An 18,251-nucleotide genomic window follows, 5' to 3' on the forward strand; every position below is an offset into this window, starting at 1 on the left:
AGACATCGATCAGCCGCCTCCTGCACATCCCCCACTGGGGATGTGCCCGCAACCCAGGTACATGCCCTTGACCGGAATCGAACCCGGGACCTTTCAGTCTGCAGGCCGACGCTCTATCCACTGAGCCAAACCGGTTTCGGCTATAATTTTCCTTTTTAATTTACGTAACTAATATTTAAATTCATAAGAGTCCACAAAGACTATAGGATTTATCACATTTAGGAGGTTTTCAATGAACCTTTGAGCCCAAATAAATAAATAAATAAAAATAAAATAAAAAACTCCAAGAATAATGGAGATTTAAATGTTGTTGTGTTTTCTTTTTGTTTATAGAAAAGACTGAGCTGACACAAATGTCTAAGATATTTGTTTTATTTGCAAATAAAATCTCTATAGTCTTGTAGTTCAAACCACACCAATTTATCTAAAACTTAAAGAATTATTTGTCAAACTAAACATTGCCTCTCAGTCTTCAGGTACAACTGTAGAAACTAGCTAAGTGAGTGAATACACAGAGACCTTGATCTTTCTGATTCCAAGAACCACATATTATACTTTCCCAAATATAAGTTCTGTTTTGACATGTTAATCTTATGTCATAATATCTATTACTATTCTTCTTACTGGTAAGAAAAAAGATAAACTAAAAAATGCATTAATGTCCCTTGTGTTATATCAAAATGTGGAATATCAAAATGTTAATATATTTCATGTGTGAAAATCTGAAAATATTCTCATAACCGTCTAACTGCCAAAGTGAAACTATACAAATATTCCTGGAAGTCTAGCTGCCATGAGAGTTGATCTCTGTTGCTTTGGTGAAGTGCAAAAAACAGCCAATGTCACTGATAAGATACGGCTGTCAAAGTTAGGATTATTAGCCAGACCATTCAGACACATCATTGGAGCTGACACTTTTTAAAAAGAAACCAAGAATCCTTTAAATTCTATTTCAGTGCCTCTTGAAAATGTTTAATCAAAATTAGAGCAATCCAAACATATCTACTGCTTAGAATATGCAAGTTCATTGTCCTAAAATTGTAAAGTCCCTATTATCTGATATCACATCACAGAGAAAGTAGACAGATAGCCTCTGCCATATCCAATTTAAAGTACAAGTCTTAACTCTAATTGGACAAAAAAAAAAAAAAAAGAGAGAGAGAGAAACAGGTGTTTTTCATTTTAGCACTTCATTTGTCACTTGTGGAAACTCTAAATTTTATCAGTAAAGGTTTGACTTATAGTGAACCTGAGGTGAGTGAAAAATCTCTTTATGCTGTCCCCCATTTCCTTTAAAAGATAGCAGACCACCATTCTTTACCCGTCAGGCTGTAAATAATGTCAGTCCGTCTCTCTGCTTTTATTTTCCCTCCTTCTCTCTGATTCATTCTGCACTCCACTACAGGACTGATGCTCCTAAAATATCATTTGGTTCACATTATTCTTTGGCTTAAAAGTACTTCCTGTCTCTTACCTCTTCAGGATTTTTATCCAAGACCCTTCATTTCACATTTAAGGTCAATTATTTCACCACCTTTCACTTTTTACATCTACTCTGTCACTATTACCTGTAAACAAACCTCCTGTAGTAATGAGCTAAATGTTCCCCTCATGCTCTTTCTGGAGAGTGTGATTTTGTATTGTTTTGTGTTCATGGAATATCCTTCCCCCACTCCTTAGCACTCTAAGAATTAGACAAAATAACATCTCCACAAAAAGTTCGCTGGGAATACCCCCATAAAGACTTCTCTTCCTCCCTGTGATTTCTCCTTACACGGATATTCTTCATTGATCATGTATTTCCTTGGGCCATCTTTGAACTTATTATTTAAAGTAAATGCTTCAAACCCTTTACAGTTTTTATGCACTGACATGGTCTCCAAAAGCAGACCATGGATTCCTTGAAGGCAGTGGCCATTTCCTAAATCCTTTTAATCAATTTTGATAGTTAGCACAGTGACCTTCATAAAATAAGGTTATAATTAGTGTTCCCTAAATCAAGGATTTCTACAATATTTTACAAGTAGACTGTATATATGAGGAAACTGAGGTCCAAAATCATTCATTGACATGCTCAAGGTTTGGTTTGCTTGATTATTAAAGATCTTTTCTATGTATACCAAAGTTACATTATTTTTTCTTAATTGGTTGTTACTAAGCCAAGTAATGCATGAAATCCACTGACTTTAATAAAGTGTGTGTATATATATATATATACTAAGAGTGTATGTATATACATATGATTACATATGTGTATATATATATATATATACATATATATATATATATATAAAACATAGGCATAAACAACTAAAGTTTCTTTACAGATACTGATATTTCAAGGGAAACTCTAAAGATCTAAATTTTAATGATTTATAAAGTAAAAAAACAATATTCAAGAATTGTGATGATAATGGGGATATTAATATTTTTAATGCACTTATAGTGACATGACCAATATTCTAGAGAGAATCAAATATTACAAAAGTTTCATGTCCTATTAAAATATTATCTTCTGCAACATAGAACTATAAACAAATAATAGTAAATTTATATTTTTCCATGAAAGTGGATACATAGCTCAATTTAATTCCTGTGATATTTAAAATGTAGTGGATAATTGCAAGTTCAACTTTATGCTGACGTTTTTAATATGCTAGTATGTGAAAAATATGTAGAAATAATATTACTGAAGACAAATTAATACATATTTTTAAATCAATGGTAACTTGGGTTCTGGTTAAAGTTAGCTTGACATACATTGGATTTGTCCCTTCAAAGTACTTTATCTCTGGGCAGTTTAACGTTAATGTTACACATTGTCACTTACCATCTTTCAGGATGGTTTCTCGCTCTGTGCCATCTATCTTCTGCCGGCCAATTAGGAAACTGGTGGTGTCAGCAAAGTAGATATAATTGGTTTCTGCATGAAAATCTAAAGCTCGAGGGTTTACCAGATTTTCTATGGGGATCATGTATTCATCAGCTATCTTGGTATTCAAGTCCATTCCTCTAACAATTCCTGGGCGTCCTTTCCCATAAAAAAGGAACAACTCATTCTTGGGTCCTGCAGAATGAAGATTACAAACATAAACAACTGATGCTGCCTAATCTTCTTTGCACTGCATAATGCCACTGTTTAATTAACTGGCACAATTAGCATTTTTAAAATTCAATACCAAAAATTAAACTCTAAAATATGCCAAATGTATCTTGATGCAAGAAGGCCAGTTAACTGCATTACTTTAATTAAAACAGAAATTACTTCCGTGAATGGGTTATATTTAGTTAATTTTTTTGTCTGTGTCAGTATAGCAAAATAAAAAAAAAAAAAAGAAAGAAAGATCATTGGAAAACTTGTAACTGTAAAATGGACATTTATCAAAACATCCGGCACATTTAATTTTACAATTCATTATAATTTATCTAACACGTTTTGCAGATACCAATTATAGAATCCATTATGTTTGACAATGCTAACACTTCAGAATAGATAAAACATTCTCCCCACCCCTCAGAGTTTGCATCTACAAACTGTTAGAGGTAAACAAAGCACTCGCACAGCATCACATACTTACATGTGAATATGTGACAATTATTTAATCATGTGATTTATATTTTTAAGAAATTAAATCAAATGCCAGTTACAGCATCACTTTTTTCTTTGCATCTTAATTAATATGTTAGAGGTCAGTGCCAGTAACTCTGATGTGCAACACTGCCGTTGTCAAAAACAAAACAAAATAAAAACAAAAGCCCAAGACAGAACTGCCTCCTGGCTTAAAATGCCAAAATCAAGTTAGCTTTTTGTAGAGTGAACTAACTCCTTCAGACTTTTATATAAAAACATATGCAAGGTTCTCCAATTGCTAGGGCACTCGATACTTAATTTAGTCTATATAATTTTAAAGGAATTACTTTATATGAAAGGGAAAACATACTGTTTTATTTTAAAAATGGAGGATACAAATGACTCAATTATATTTGAATAACCAGACCATGAGATTTTTAGCAATATGTCTGAATTATAGAAAATTTGAAAAAAAAAAACTAATAACATATAAACACACCACCCTCAATATAAACTATATTATAATTCTCTATATTTTCTTTCTGTTTTTAATTAATGATATTGAATATTAAAAATATGTAAGCAAATTTTATAACATTTCAATATATATAGAATAAAAATAAAACAAATCTCACGTATCTAGTACATATCTTAAGAATGTTCCCAGAAGATGGGAAGACATGAACATACCCAATTCTATCCCAGAGACATTGATAGCCTAATTATTGAGTTCATAACGTACTTTGTAAAAGTTTTAGACAAATGCATGTATTTCCCCAGAGTAGGTTGTATAACTTTACGTGTTTGAATTATATGTGTAAATTCTCATATGAATTAATTTTATTCTTCTTGTATTCTTGATATTATTCCATGGTTGTAATCATTGTTCATTCATTTTCACTGCTGTATTCTATTCCTTTGTGTGACTATTTCAGATTTAATTTATCTAGCTAGTTTTCTAATTAACACTTATATAGAAGGGGGCACTCCATTTTTATATGCTACTTTTGTTATTATATCTTAGTATCAAAATTATGTTCTATGTTGGTTATTTTAAGCCTTACATTATTTCGGTATGATCAGTATAATACATGATAATTTGCCAAACCACTCCTAGGTTGGTTTTATCTTTTTTATTATTATAATAATAATGAGATAAGCACCTTTTTCAAACTACTAGTTTATATATTTTCTTAGATGATCTCTTAATATACATTTCCAGAAATTTAATTACTGGGTAAAGAATATTTACATTCCTCTTCCTCATTGTCCTCAAAGTCTCTCAGTGTCTGAGCATATTTTAAATAATGTACTACGTTATTTAAAAGTAGCGTATATTATTTGAAAATTAACAGTCTTGAGTATTTTCTACCAACTTTATATGCATACTTTTCTTTAATAAAGTATAGATCTATTATATATGTATTTTAGTACCCGATTTAAAAAAAAATAATGATATTTTGTTGCATCATTAAAAAGTCTTCAAAACATTCATTCCAATGGCAGCATCTTGTTTGCTACTAGAGAGGCAATATAATATAGTCAGCTACTTAGAAATTAGATTGTTTCTGAGTTTGTATTATTATTATAAATACTTAAATAAATTTCTTCAGTCAGAAGTGGGATAACTTGTTAAAGGGTAGTAAAAGGATAGTATTAGCTTTACATTTTAAAAAATGTATTGATATCTTTACAATAGTTATAACAATTTCCAATTCTATTATCAATGCATAAGAAGGCTGATTTTCTCATACTCATTCTTGCTAACATTTATTTTTGCTTTCATTTTTAATAGATGTTTTAACTGGTAATTGGTAAACCTGGTATTTTATCGATTTAATGTGTACCTGTGTGCATGTATATTTTAAATAAGAATGGTAACTCTTTTCCCTTGTTTTCTTTAATCACTTCTTTTAGTCATTCAATACCTACTTTAAAGTTTTTTTCTACTGTGTTTTCCTGTACTATAGACAACTTAAAAGTGAAAACATTTCACAGGTGGTCATATAGCCATGGTTCTGGTTTTGACTTAAGTGCCCCAAACAGATGTATGAGCTGAGGTTTGGAATATGGAAACGAGGCCATCTTTCGCTGATCTGTTTGTGCTCATCCAACGGAGAACTCAAGCTTTTCCACACTGACCTTCTCCCCTGTGTATATCAAAGAGCAAGAAAGAGGGTGTCTTTTTGTTTTGTTCCGTGATGTTTTGCTTGGTTTACCAGTAGGCTACTATTGGTTGTTACATGTTTCTGGAGCTAACAGCTGTGGTGCAAGCTTCCTGGTTCCTGGATCTCAGCTCAAAGGATGTGTTTCTGAAGTTACCATTGCCATTGGTGGCATCCTGATGCCCTAGCTTCTGACTTTGGCAGATGTTCCAGCTTTAAGCCAGGTTAGTTTGATGATGGTTTTTGAGCAATGTTCTGAATTCCAGAATCTGCTGCTTCAGGCTTTTTAATGATTTTGTAAGCACCTGTTTGCATTTGACCCTCCGTGTTTAAAATACCTAGGACTATTTCTTTTCTTATAAATGTTCCCTGATTGACACTAAATTAGGGATGATTGAAACTTATGAAACTCTGATCTTACACTTCTCCCCCAAAATGTGTGCATATGCATGTATGATTTTATTTTTACATGACACGCCATAAGTTCCCAAGTGGTAACCAGGACAGTTTAAAGGTTGGTTATACACATATGTACACACACACACACACACACACACACACACACCACTTCTATCTTGAGACTTCTGACACAGACCCTCAATTTTCCAGAGGATTTACTGAACATGAGATCTGTCATCTCTACATACCCAATATTTTATGTACAATTAGAAATAAAACAAAATACTAAAATGCACGTTTTATAACCGTTGAGCCTCTTGGTTCTAATTTAAAAGTATCGGCTGACCGGCGTGGCTCGGTGGTTGATCATCTACCTATGAACCAGGAGGTCATGGTTTGATTCCCTGTCAGGGCATGTGCCCAGATTGCAGACTCAATTCCCAGTGTGGGGTGTGCAAGAGGCAGCAAACTATAACCACTTTAGTGGTCTCATTTCATAGTTCTCAGCAAGCACATGACAAAAAAAAGAATACAAAATATGGCAGGACAGTGACCAAAGAGAGACAACTGATAGAAATAAAAAGCGTTGCTATGACAAAATGAAGACAAATGGACATTATAAAAAGCAGTCATCATACCTTTAAAAATTATGGCATTTGGGGACATTTAAAGAGCAATAGTATCCAATCAGACACGATTTCTAAAAGGGCCATTCTACTATATATGATTGTAAAGACCCCCAAAGACCTTAACTAATTTCTGTGAAAAAATGTAAACTTAAAAAAGTCATTTATAAAAAAAATAGATTATTTAAATAAAGAGTAACTAAATTGCTCTACCATATTTCAAGAATAAAATTAAGATATATCTATTAGAAGCTTTTAAAAAATTATTTAAAAATATGAATTAGCAAAGCTCCATTTACCTGGAACATTAAATAATAAAATTAATTTCACTTCCCAATGATACTAAATAAGGTGAATCACTGCTTTGTGTAAATTTCTGTGACCTAACCAACATACCTCTTACTAGTAGAAGCATCTTTTTTTTTTTCTTTTTTTTTTTACTAGTAGAAGCATCTTGGTTCAGATAAGAGAAAATCTGGTCAACCAATGATTTGAGCTTAATAGACCACAAACATTCTTTAAGGAATAAAGAAAAGGGTCTTCCTCAAGGTCTTTCCTAAAGTATATTTCCAGGACATCCATAAATTTAGTCACTCTACAGCCCACTTAGTTTTCTCAATCACATTGTCAAACACACGCATGCACGCACGCGCGCGCACATTCACAAACACATGCACAAAACCACTCAATACTGATTTTGAGAAAATTGACTGCCACATATTTGCAGTCAGCTTTCACTTGATGAAGTCTCATGTTATTATGGATGTTGATGCTGCTAATTAATACTAAAAACCCTATTCTGTAGCAGTAGCTGTTGGCAAAATGTTTGATTTTGACAACATACTTTTGCATGACCTGCCATCACTTCCCAAGTTGAAGCCAGTCCTGCAGCGACAGGTCCGTGTTTTGTAGCTGCTGCTGAGCAGACAGATGTGCGAACATCCCCCTGGCATTCCATATGGATCCACTTCACATGCATGGCTTCTGACTGCAACAAATAGAAACAGTACACTTGAAATTCTCCAAAGACAAGTTAATTATGTGTATCAGTATGTGGAATTGTTTTACAGTATAAGAAGAAGAATCTTAGCACAAAACAAAAAAAAACACAAAAAACAACAAAAAAACACAAACCCACACATACCCAAATACCAAGCTATTTAGTACCAGAATCAATGAGAGAGTGTAAACTCCATAGAAAAGAGATAGGGATTTGCAAAAATCCTCCTTTAACTACATTTAAAAAATAATTCTGAGATATAATATGCTATTATATTAAACTGTTTATATGTAAGCAAATTTAAACTATTTTGGTGCATGCTTATTGTACTATATATATGAAATATAAAAGGTATGGTAAAAGTATTCCAGTTAGGTTGTTAAGTAGAAAAGGGATTTATTCATTATAAGCCATAATTATCTAACCTAAACTAAAGGTAATTCAGTGATTATCTTTACTGAAGACATTGCCATTTTGAGAACTCTCTTACAAAATGAATTGGGGTGTGTGTGTGTGTGTGTGTGTGTAACTGAAATTGCCAAAAGGAGGAGGCTGAGTTTGCATGTGGAGATAGAGGAATAGAAGGTCATTTTATAAATGTTGAAGCTACAGAATAAGAAAAAAGAACAGGAAAAGTACCATATGGAGAGGATGAGAAACAGGATGATGAGTCAGAGAATGGGCTGTAGTAGGAAAATGTCAGTAAGATTTTATGTATTATTGTAACTATACTGATTTTTGAGCATCAATTACTTGGAATTGCAATGAATAACATGGCGATTTTCTTTTCATAATAAAACTGCTACACTTTTAGAAATTGTGCCACAATTTTTTGTATTCACTCAATTTTATCTTTTCAGTGGGACTTCCTCTGACCATTTAATATCAAATTGTAAACTAGCCCTATCCCTGACACTCATAATCCTTATGGGCTTAATTTTTCTCATATGTTAATGTTCAGATAATTATAGTGTTAATTTGAAGGATAAAAACATGATGAAAAGTTTTGGTGGTGGCCTTTGTATTTTATATTTTTCTATACTAGAGGCCCGGTGCATGAGATTTGTGCACTAATGGGAGGCATGGTCTGCCGGGATAGGCCACTGAGGGAGCGCTGCACATCTCTGTCTGCCGAGCAGCTGTGGACCCGCCCTCTGAGGGTCTGCTCCCTGTTCCGGCATCTTCTGTGCAGCAGGAGCAATTGCCTCTCCAGGGGACCCAGTTGGGACAATAGCACTGAGTAGACCTCAGTCCCATGGCAGCCATGAACCTGCCTCCCAGTCTCCAGGATCAGCTCTGCAAGCACTGTAGCGTGACCTAGGGCATCTGGAAGAGGTGGCAGGAAGTGAGGAAGAGGAGCCTGGGGTGAGGAGGTGATGATTGCAGCCCAGGTTCCTGCTCCTAGGCCCAGGGTTTGCAGTGGGAGCAGCCACTCCTCCCGGTCCGCGCAGTCTAGTCATTAAAAATTATTTTTAATCAATATCCATTAAAAAAACACCTTAGGATGTTAAGTCAAAAGACCCCAATGATTGCAATACAACTGAACCAGTACTGTACAAAAGTAACCTGATTTGAAATTTCTCTCCAAAAGATACTAAAAAACTCTTAGTATCTTAGCATCTGGGTTTCCTGACTACATGCCTGATGACCGAAAGCTCCTTCCTGAATCTAAATCTAGCTCTCATTTAACTTTATGCTTGTAGAAACGATTCACCAGGAACTGAACAATTTGTCATTTAAACTTGAGAAGGGAGCTCTATCCATTGTGTCAAGCAGACGTGCACTTTTGTTAATCAAAACAGAGAATTTATGATTGTCCCACTTTAGCATAATACAAAGGCACAAGCACCATAACTCCATCCAATTCACCAGCATGAAGTCTATGAAGACATCTGGCATCTTACCTATAGGTTGAGTTCTTTTGTGATAGATGACCATAACTCCATCCAATTCACCATCATGAAGTCTATGAAGACGTCTTACCTATAGGTTGAGTTCTTTTGTGATAGATTCGGAGTCCTCGAGCATTTTCCATTTTAATGAACGAATGCATATCTGTGGCATTAAATCGGTTTATCCTTATGATGTTGAAGTTATCAGAAATGGTTGCATATAAATAGTCTTCAAACACAGTTATACCATAAAATTGTCTGACCTATAAAGAGGGACAAACATAACTAGATTTTTAATTATGCTGCTTTCAACTTCAAAGAAAAAAAGATTGCTGTGTACTAGTCTGAACAATTCCCTCAGTAGCAGAGTCACATCATATTATTGTTCATTTACTCTCAAAAAATTCAACACTGTACTAATTTTAAAAATTAATCTGAGAATAAAACATGCAGTAGTGGATATAGCAGTTGCAAATACATGGGAGAAAATTTCATTCAGGTTTCATTAAGAAAACATGCTCAGGAGCTACTTTTTGAAAGCTAGCAAGAACCAAACCTTTAAGTCTATTCATTAATATGCAGATGGCACTGATATAAAATTGGAGGTGCTTTTATGGGCTTTTTGCTCATATAGACATGGATATGTAGAATCTTTAAAAGCATAGTTCTGTCTGTGAAAGAACTAATGCTAAGGTACTTTAAAAAATTCATTTTATAAATTAAAAATCCCATTTAAAAAATCCCAAGTTACGATTAGATTAATACTTGCCCAGCATGGAAATAATAAATGATGAAATCACATATTTGGAGTAAGGGTAAAGAAAATGTCATCATTTCACTAAGAAATCACATTCTTTCTAAAGCCTATTCATAATGGAAATGGAACTGTTTGCTTGAAAGTAGCAATGCTTATTGCTCTCCATGATGCTTTAATAGTGGAAATATCCTCCTTGGTAGGGGTCTTGAAGATGGTGGGGAAGAATAGAAATCTTGAAGTCAAGGAAGATTTCCGGTAAAATAGAGAAATAATGAGTATACTGGTTTTCCCCTTAAAGGCACATGCTAGGCCTTTGGGTATTCCATGTGTTACACTTAAATTAAAATGATTCTGGCTCAGGATATGGTAGAGCTGTCAATTGATTTTCTGTAGAAATTTTGATACAGAAGCATTTGTCACTATACTTTGGTAACATATTGTATTTTGGGGCATTGTATTTTGATGTATAGATTTATAGTTAAGATAACTTGAGAAACTATGTATGGTTTGACTGTAAAAATATTTAGAGAACATATTATAGTTTTTCCTCTTTTAATCAGGAAATCTTGTTAGGTCTGTATTTTAAGCAAAATCATTGGATTTTTTTTTTATTTCTCAAGCATCTATGATTCATCATTACTATTTCTGATCTTCTCATGTGAGATATGAGTAGAAGATTGCATGTTGTTTTTTGTTTTGTTTTGTTTTACCATATCTCATTTCTTCATGTCTAGGCTAAAAGTGAAGGAGAAGAATTAATGGGTTGAATCATTCAATGATAAAGTGCAAATAATCTTTTTTTTTTTGTTAGCGTAAGTTTGTGTGTGTTTGTGTGAGCATGCATGTATATACTAATATATTTTCAATATAGCTGACATCATATTAACTAAATATACCTATGGCCCAATTTTGCTCAGGGAATTTTTTTTTTCTATAAAAATTACAAACCAGCTGAACTCTTCCATTACCATCATTCTGATGCATGTTTGGCTCAAAATTTGGGGCCAGTCATCTAGGAGTGTTTGGTTGTGATATACCCACATTACACTCTACACAACTGACAATCCACATCCCATGACTACCGAGGGGGCATTTGAATTCATCAGAGTAGAAAACATGTGCACAATAAGAGGATCAAATTTTACTCACTGTCTCCCTGCCTGCCTTCAGAAGGGTCTGCTCCCCATAAAGTAAGGACATGTTGCCTGCTCTGCTAACTACTCCCAGTAGAGGTGGGAGGAGCCTAGAGTGGTGAATAGACCATTCTTCCTACAGCCCAAATTCTTCACAAATGTATCTGTTGGATTACAGAGTGGCCAACTAATTTACATGTCGGATTACTTAGTGGCAGGCCAGCAAAACCAAACAATACAAAGGAAAAAGTAAACGGGTAATAAAAATTTCAGACATTCAAAAACTTTATAGTCATGGAAAAAATAATTTGAATTCCTTATTCTTGTTTAAAAATTTAATTATGTATAGGTAAAAAAGCAGGTCCATCATAACCATTTTAGGACAGTTGAAGGTGAGAAATATCTGGCCTCAACTCTAATATTGGAAACTTTAATTTTTTTTTTACCACCCAGCTTAGTGCATTTGTTTATTTTCCAAGGAAAAGGAAAGAATTTCATTGTCAAAAGTTAATTAGAAAGGAAAAGTAACTTAAAGGGATAATTGCAGAATATTTTTGCTTTGCATTGCAAAAGAAAAAGATTCATTTTGCTAGAATAAGATTCTCACATGAAATTAGTGCAATAAGTGAGGTAAAATTGAATTTGAAAAGCTCTACTACTGAATAAGGCTCATTTCAATTTAGAGATTTCCTGTGAGGTGTTTATTGACTGTTATTTGAAAAAATAATCTTGTAATCCAGCAAGGGAGAAACTATACAGTTTTGACTATCTGTATAGTTTTTGAATTCTGTGAAAATTATGAATTCAGTGAAAATTTATTTCAAAATTTTTACAGAAATCTCATTTTAGGAAATACTTGAATATACCAGAAGGAAAAATTTAATCCAACCTATTAAAGCAGCGGTTCTCAACCTGTGGGTCGCGACCCCTTTGGGGGTCGAATGGCCCTTTCACAGGGGTTGCCTAAGACCATCGGAAAACACATATTGAATATATAATTACATATTGTTTTTGTGATTAATCACTATGCTTTAATTATGTTCAATTTGTAATAATGAAAATACATCCCGCATATCAGATATTTACATTATGATTCATAACAGTAGCAAAATTACAGTTATGAAGTAGCAACGAAAATAATTTTATGGTTGGGGGTCACCACAACATGAGGAACTGTATTAAAGGATCGCAGCATTAGGAAGGTTGAGAACCACTGTATTAAAGTAATACTTTTGGAAGCAGGCATTTGCTTTTGTTAGCAAAATATCTCCAATGACACATGGAACAAATCCTAGTTTGGTTGTTTTTTTAATAAATAAACTACTGAAATTAGTGTTTAGTAAGTGGGCCACAACGTCTGTCATATTTTAGTATTTTCCTTTCTTCCTAATCTAGCATTTTTGTTTTGGTTGTTTGGTGTTCCTGTTTTATTTGCGTTGTTTTTGCTTTGTTTTCTGTGCTTTGTTGTTAATACAGGGAAGGAAACAATGAGAGCCATAGCCAATATATAGAATGCACTGTGAAAAGAACATTCTCCCATCTAGGAAATACATCATAATTTTATGACCCATTGAAGCTTAACTTCATGAGGGATTTTTCATCATTGAGGTTTGGGGCCTTCTTCTTACTGTGATAACATGCATTTTATTACCTTAGCTGTATTTTCTAACAAAATTATACTTACTTGTCTGCCTTGAATAATAGTATGTCTGTTCTTTCCTTGGTAGTCCACCACTTCCACGTAGTCCAAGTAAAGATCTACCCAGTAAACCAATTTGTTGACTAGGTCTAGTGCCAGTGCAGCTGGCTGCTCTGTCTTGGAATCAATTATCCTGGTTCTGTTTATGCCATCCATGTCACACCGCTCCACTTTGGCCACATTCCCGTAGTCCGTAAAGAAAAGTTTTCTGTTGAAAGAAAACTAAATGTTAAAGTCGAGGAGGGATGAAAGCATAGTCAATAGAACCATCTGTAAAAAACAGAACTTTTCCTTCTAATTTACTTCACTGGTTACATCTGTTAGCTTCCCATAACCATTTACATATAATATCACTCATAAACAGAGAAATCTGTTAATGAATATTGCGGGGCATAAGGGAGCAGGTTAACCAACAACTGTAAAATTTCTCCAAAACGAATGATTATGGTGGGTTTATTTTCGTATTAGGGGAAATGTTTCTTTAAGCCTCATAGAGCCCATACACATACAGCACAGAAGACGCACGCAGCCCGTTTGGTGCAAGCTTGTGCCGCGAGCCTAGTCACCAGGCCAGGGCACGTGAGCTATCAGGCTTTATCTTCAACCTGCTTTTCAAATTGGCTGGTACTGTCTCTCTCCTATAAAGGCTATTATGTGGAGCTCAAAGATGCTACGCGTGGTTGTGAATCGCAAACCTGCGGTGGAATTAAGCAGATGGAAAAAGCAAATGTGTTGTTTGTAGCAATGGAGATAAAACATACATAACTCCCCCAAAACCAATCCCAAATTCTTCCAAATATTCCCCAAACACAAAATTTCATGAAAGAAATGTGGGCCATTTCTCCTCATTTTCTCCTTCTGCATCTAGAAGAAAAGGCCGAAAAGCAATGTTGACCTCTGAGACAAAAAAACAAACAAAAAACCAAAAACCAATTCTTCCATGAAGAACTAACAGTGTCTGTCAAAGGTTGAAATACCTCCAGCACTTGTGTCTAATATTTAATTAGTATTCTGTACGTTTAGTAAACACAAATCAATTTCAGTTAGGCTGACAATATTTTAACAAGATTACCTATTCTTGAGACTAAATTACATTTGTAAGTAGAAGACCATTTGCCTTGATGTAAATACAATCTCAAGGATAATCTGATTTACAGTGACTGAGCAATATTAAGATTACCTAGAGTACAGAATATTTGATTTTACAAACTCGGTGAATTAGTTTTTGGTTACTTTTCTCAACATCCTTGTATTATCTAACAGCATGGGGTATCTTTCAAGCTTAAAAGTATTATTTAACTTTAATTTAGCTCTCTCTGCTATGGGAGGCTTTGACTAATTGTTAAACATTAATGCGCACTATTCTGTGATAGAGCCAGGTTTTATCATGAGTATATATTTCACCTAATGTTCTTGAAAGATCAATTTATCACAGTGAGTTAAAAATTATTTTTCATGTGACATTCCATTCAGGTGAAGAGCTTCCTATTGTAGTGGTAAGTAACTAAAAGAGCATATGGTGCTGTCTTATTGTCATGCTAAATGCTCAAACCTCTGTTCCTAAACATCTCTCTCTCTCTCTCTCTCTCTCTTTCTCTCTCTCTTTTCTTGCTTCCATTTTACATCTCCTCTTTCTTAATTTTCTTATAGCTATCTCAAGTCAAGTTGCTATAAGGAGTACCCAGTTTCTCTCTCCCTTTCTGTAGAATACTGCCCATTATTCCTGTTATCTGAGGCTCTCTTTCTCACCCTATACCAAATGCATCTTATTAAGTTTCTCTTTTAACTTGTCCATTTCACAGAACTGAAAAAATGCTGATGTGCAGGTAGCCTGGCTTTGGACACAGAGCGTTGGAGGCTCTGGCACACTACGTCACACGTGACATATACATACATACATATAGATAGATAGGTGATAGATAGATAGATAGATAGATAGATAGATAGATAGATAGATAGATAGATAGATGATAGATAGATGATAGATGAAAGATAGATAGATACAGGTAATGGTCAAAAAATTAGAATTGAATCTCATAGAGTCTAAGAGAGAAAAGTTCCAGGATAAAGGAAAGGGGTTCTGGGTCAATCACTTCATGAAATAAAGAAAAAAAGAAAAAAATGAATATAGATAAAAAGATGCCCCTGGATTTGTTTTTTCTTAAAATACTAGAAAGTGTGGTAATTCTGTTTGAGAATTTTAATTATAGAAGAGTGGACCAGATTATGATGAAGGAGCTTAAGAAAATTTAAATTATTTGGCCAAGGTTTTCATTGATATTGACCTACTATTGTAGGAATGATGCAGCGATTCTTATACGTATCCCAGGTTATAATATAAATGGTTGAATAAGTTTCAACCAAAGTACGGGGAGAAGTATAAATATAAAATTAATCAACATTTTACTGTTTTAATGAAAGTAAAATCAAAAGACTAGGAGGACTTTGGGTATGTGAAATGGCACTGAACTACAAGAGACAAGGAATCACCAGCAGACAGCAGATTAACTAGTGCCCAGTGGAGACATAACATATTTTTACACTAAAATTGAATCTTTACACCAAATTGAACCTTCTCAGACTTCAGGATACTGACTATGATGAGCTCTGTTCACTTATAACTGAAAAGCAAGAAATGGAAGAGTTCTCCAAAGAATAGCACTGAAACCATAATATTGCTAGCATCAAGTACCCATGGTCACATGATTACATAGATATGTCTTTGATTGTCTGAGTACCATCTAATTTTATTTAAAAATGTCCTCCTATAGTTATAGAGGAATGCTCCATTGTCAGGGCATTCTTTAATTGAGGGACTACAGTGAATGGCTGCATTATAATTAATAAACAAAAGCTAAAGTTTTAAATGATCTAAATTCTATATTTCATTGGTAATGGAAGTGTAGCTTGACTGAAAATTACTCGTTTCTTTCATATAAAATATATTTCCAAATCTGAAAAAAAGTTAAATAGTGTTCAGTGAACCCCTTTACCTCATTGACCCTTATAACTCTCTATGTAATAGAAGGAGCAGATTATTTTTTAAATATATTTTTTATGGATATTGAGAGGAAGGGAGCAGGAGAGAGAGATAGAAACATCAATGATGAGAGAATCATTGATTGGCTGCCTCCTGCATGCCCCGCACTGGAGATCGAGCCCACGACCCAGGCATATGCCCTGATTGGGTATCGAGCCACGACTAGCTGGTTCATAAGTTAACGCTCAACCACTGATCCATGCTGGCTGGGCCTGGCGTGGTCAATATTTTGATGGCAAAATACAAGGCCCTCCTCTCTCCGCCTCGTGTGCACACTTGGAGGGGATTTTTCTTTTAAATTGCCTTTGACCTGTTGTTCCACCTCATTAATGCATCCCAGCATTGTTGAGATGTACTTTGAAGGGTGTTATTCATTGTTATCCATCAAGAAAAAAATAACACCTGCTGAGTTTAAATGACTTACCTTTAAAAATCCAATCCAACATCATCTATTGCATTTAATTGCCTTTTCTCTATCTGTACTCCTTTAATCTTGAACAGAAAGCCTTCCAGTTATTCATGATGTTACCATTTCTAAAGGGTAGATATGAGTAGTTTTGAAGAATATTCCTAATTTGAGGTGTGTTTTTTTTTTCACAAATAGATTATGTTATGCCTTTTGAAATGAAATGCAATAATTTTGTAATTTATCATCACTGCCCCTGGGCTTAGAAACCTTGGGTAAGCCTGTGCTGTATCCCAGAAATCCCATGAAAAGAAACACAGATGGTAGTTCGGAATCTCATTCATTCTATCTAATTCACTGTTTATGAACGTTTAACTCTACTAGCCTCCAGGATCCTCAGTCACCCTTTCAGCATCTCTTCTCCCCAGGATCCAAGTATATCATGTTGCTTCTAGTATAGCAGGGCCCCAAGTGCAACGCTCTGCCTGTGGATGGTGAGATCATTCCCAGATCTGTCCCAAACCCCATCCCCACAGGACTGTGACACTGACGTGTCTTTTCTCCCTGTTCTCTCCTGTGGCATCAATTATCTTTTATTCTCTAGCATTAGGGAGAAATTAAATTGAGATTGCTATTCCCTTGTTCTTCACTTATTTTTGAATGTCATTCCATTTGATTCACATTAACAAAAACAAATAAAAGAAATTCAACTATATCCCAACTACTGTCTCCATTTCTAAGATGTTTAATTACACACACACACACACACACACACACACACACACACACACATATAAGCCCAGTGACAGAATGGCCGAATGACCAGATCAACCAGTTGACCAGCTGCTATGATGTGCACTGACCACCAGGGGGCAGACACCCAATGCAGGAGCTACCCCCTGGTGATCAGTACACTCCCACAGTGGGAGCGCTGTTCAGCTGACCGGAATGAGCGGCGATCTCACAGTGGGAGCAGCTGCTCAGAGGACAGGTCCATAGCCGCTCAAATGACGAGGATGAGCGGTGCTCCCACAGCGGGCGGATCCCTGCAGGCCATGCCCCTCACAAATCTGTGCACTGGGCCTCTAGTTTGTTCATAAAGAACAAAAAGACTTCTTTCAAACTTTCAGCTATGCATCCTGTTCACTATTCTTATAATTCAGCATCTGTAGTAAATAGTTTATCATTTTGGCTTCCTTATTTCATCAGATATGGGAAACTGATTTTATCTGACATTTTTGTTGATTATAAAAGTAGCCCTGTTTTACTATAGAGATATCAGATTTATACTGTTGAAGATAGTAAGAAACTTTGGGTATTGTTGGCAAACTTGCCTGACATAAATCAAAAGTCACAAAGGGAGCACTCAGAGACAGTGATAGAACACCATGCCTACAGTTATGGCTCCCATCTTCCCCACACACTAAAGCAAACCGATTTTTACACACACTGACATCTTAAAGTGTGTGTTTTTTAAGCTGATAAAAATAAGACTTAACTATTGCTAGAGATACTCATTTTAAATGATGTATTTTTGTGGTTTTGTACTTTGTCAAAAGGACA

The 18,251-nt window shown here is 34.8% G+C and overlaps 1 protein-coding gene across 1 annotated transcript in view; it reads right to left on the minus strand.

Annotated features, from left to right (window-relative positions):
• The window catches only part of LOC102765528 (low-density lipoprotein receptor-related protein 1B-like), a 95,516-nt gene extending 77,831 nt beyond the window's left edge, over positions 1-17,685 (minus strand). The window contains exons 1-5 of the mRNA XM_006768654.2: positions 17,654-17,685; positions 13,228-13,450; positions 9,745-9,916; positions 7,606-7,749; positions 2,831-3,067 (exon numbers count right to left, since the gene is read on the minus strand). Of these exons, the coding sequence (XP_006768717.2) occupies positions 2,831-3,067; positions 7,606-7,749; positions 9,745-9,916; positions 13,228-13,450; positions 17,654-17,685 (808 nt within the window). The remainder of the gene's footprint in view (positions 1-2,830; positions 3,068-7,605; positions 7,750-9,744; positions 9,917-13,227; positions 13,451-17,653) is intronic.
• Between the last annotated feature and the right edge of the window lie 566 nt (positions 17,686-18,251).

This window comes from Myotis davidii, unplaced genomic scaffold (genome assembly GCF_000327345.1).
Source record: "Myotis davidii unplaced genomic scaffold, ASM32734v1 scaffold560, whole genome shotgun sequence".
NCBI lineage: Eukaryota > Metazoa > Chordata > Mammalia > Chiroptera > Vespertilionidae > Myotis > Myotis davidii.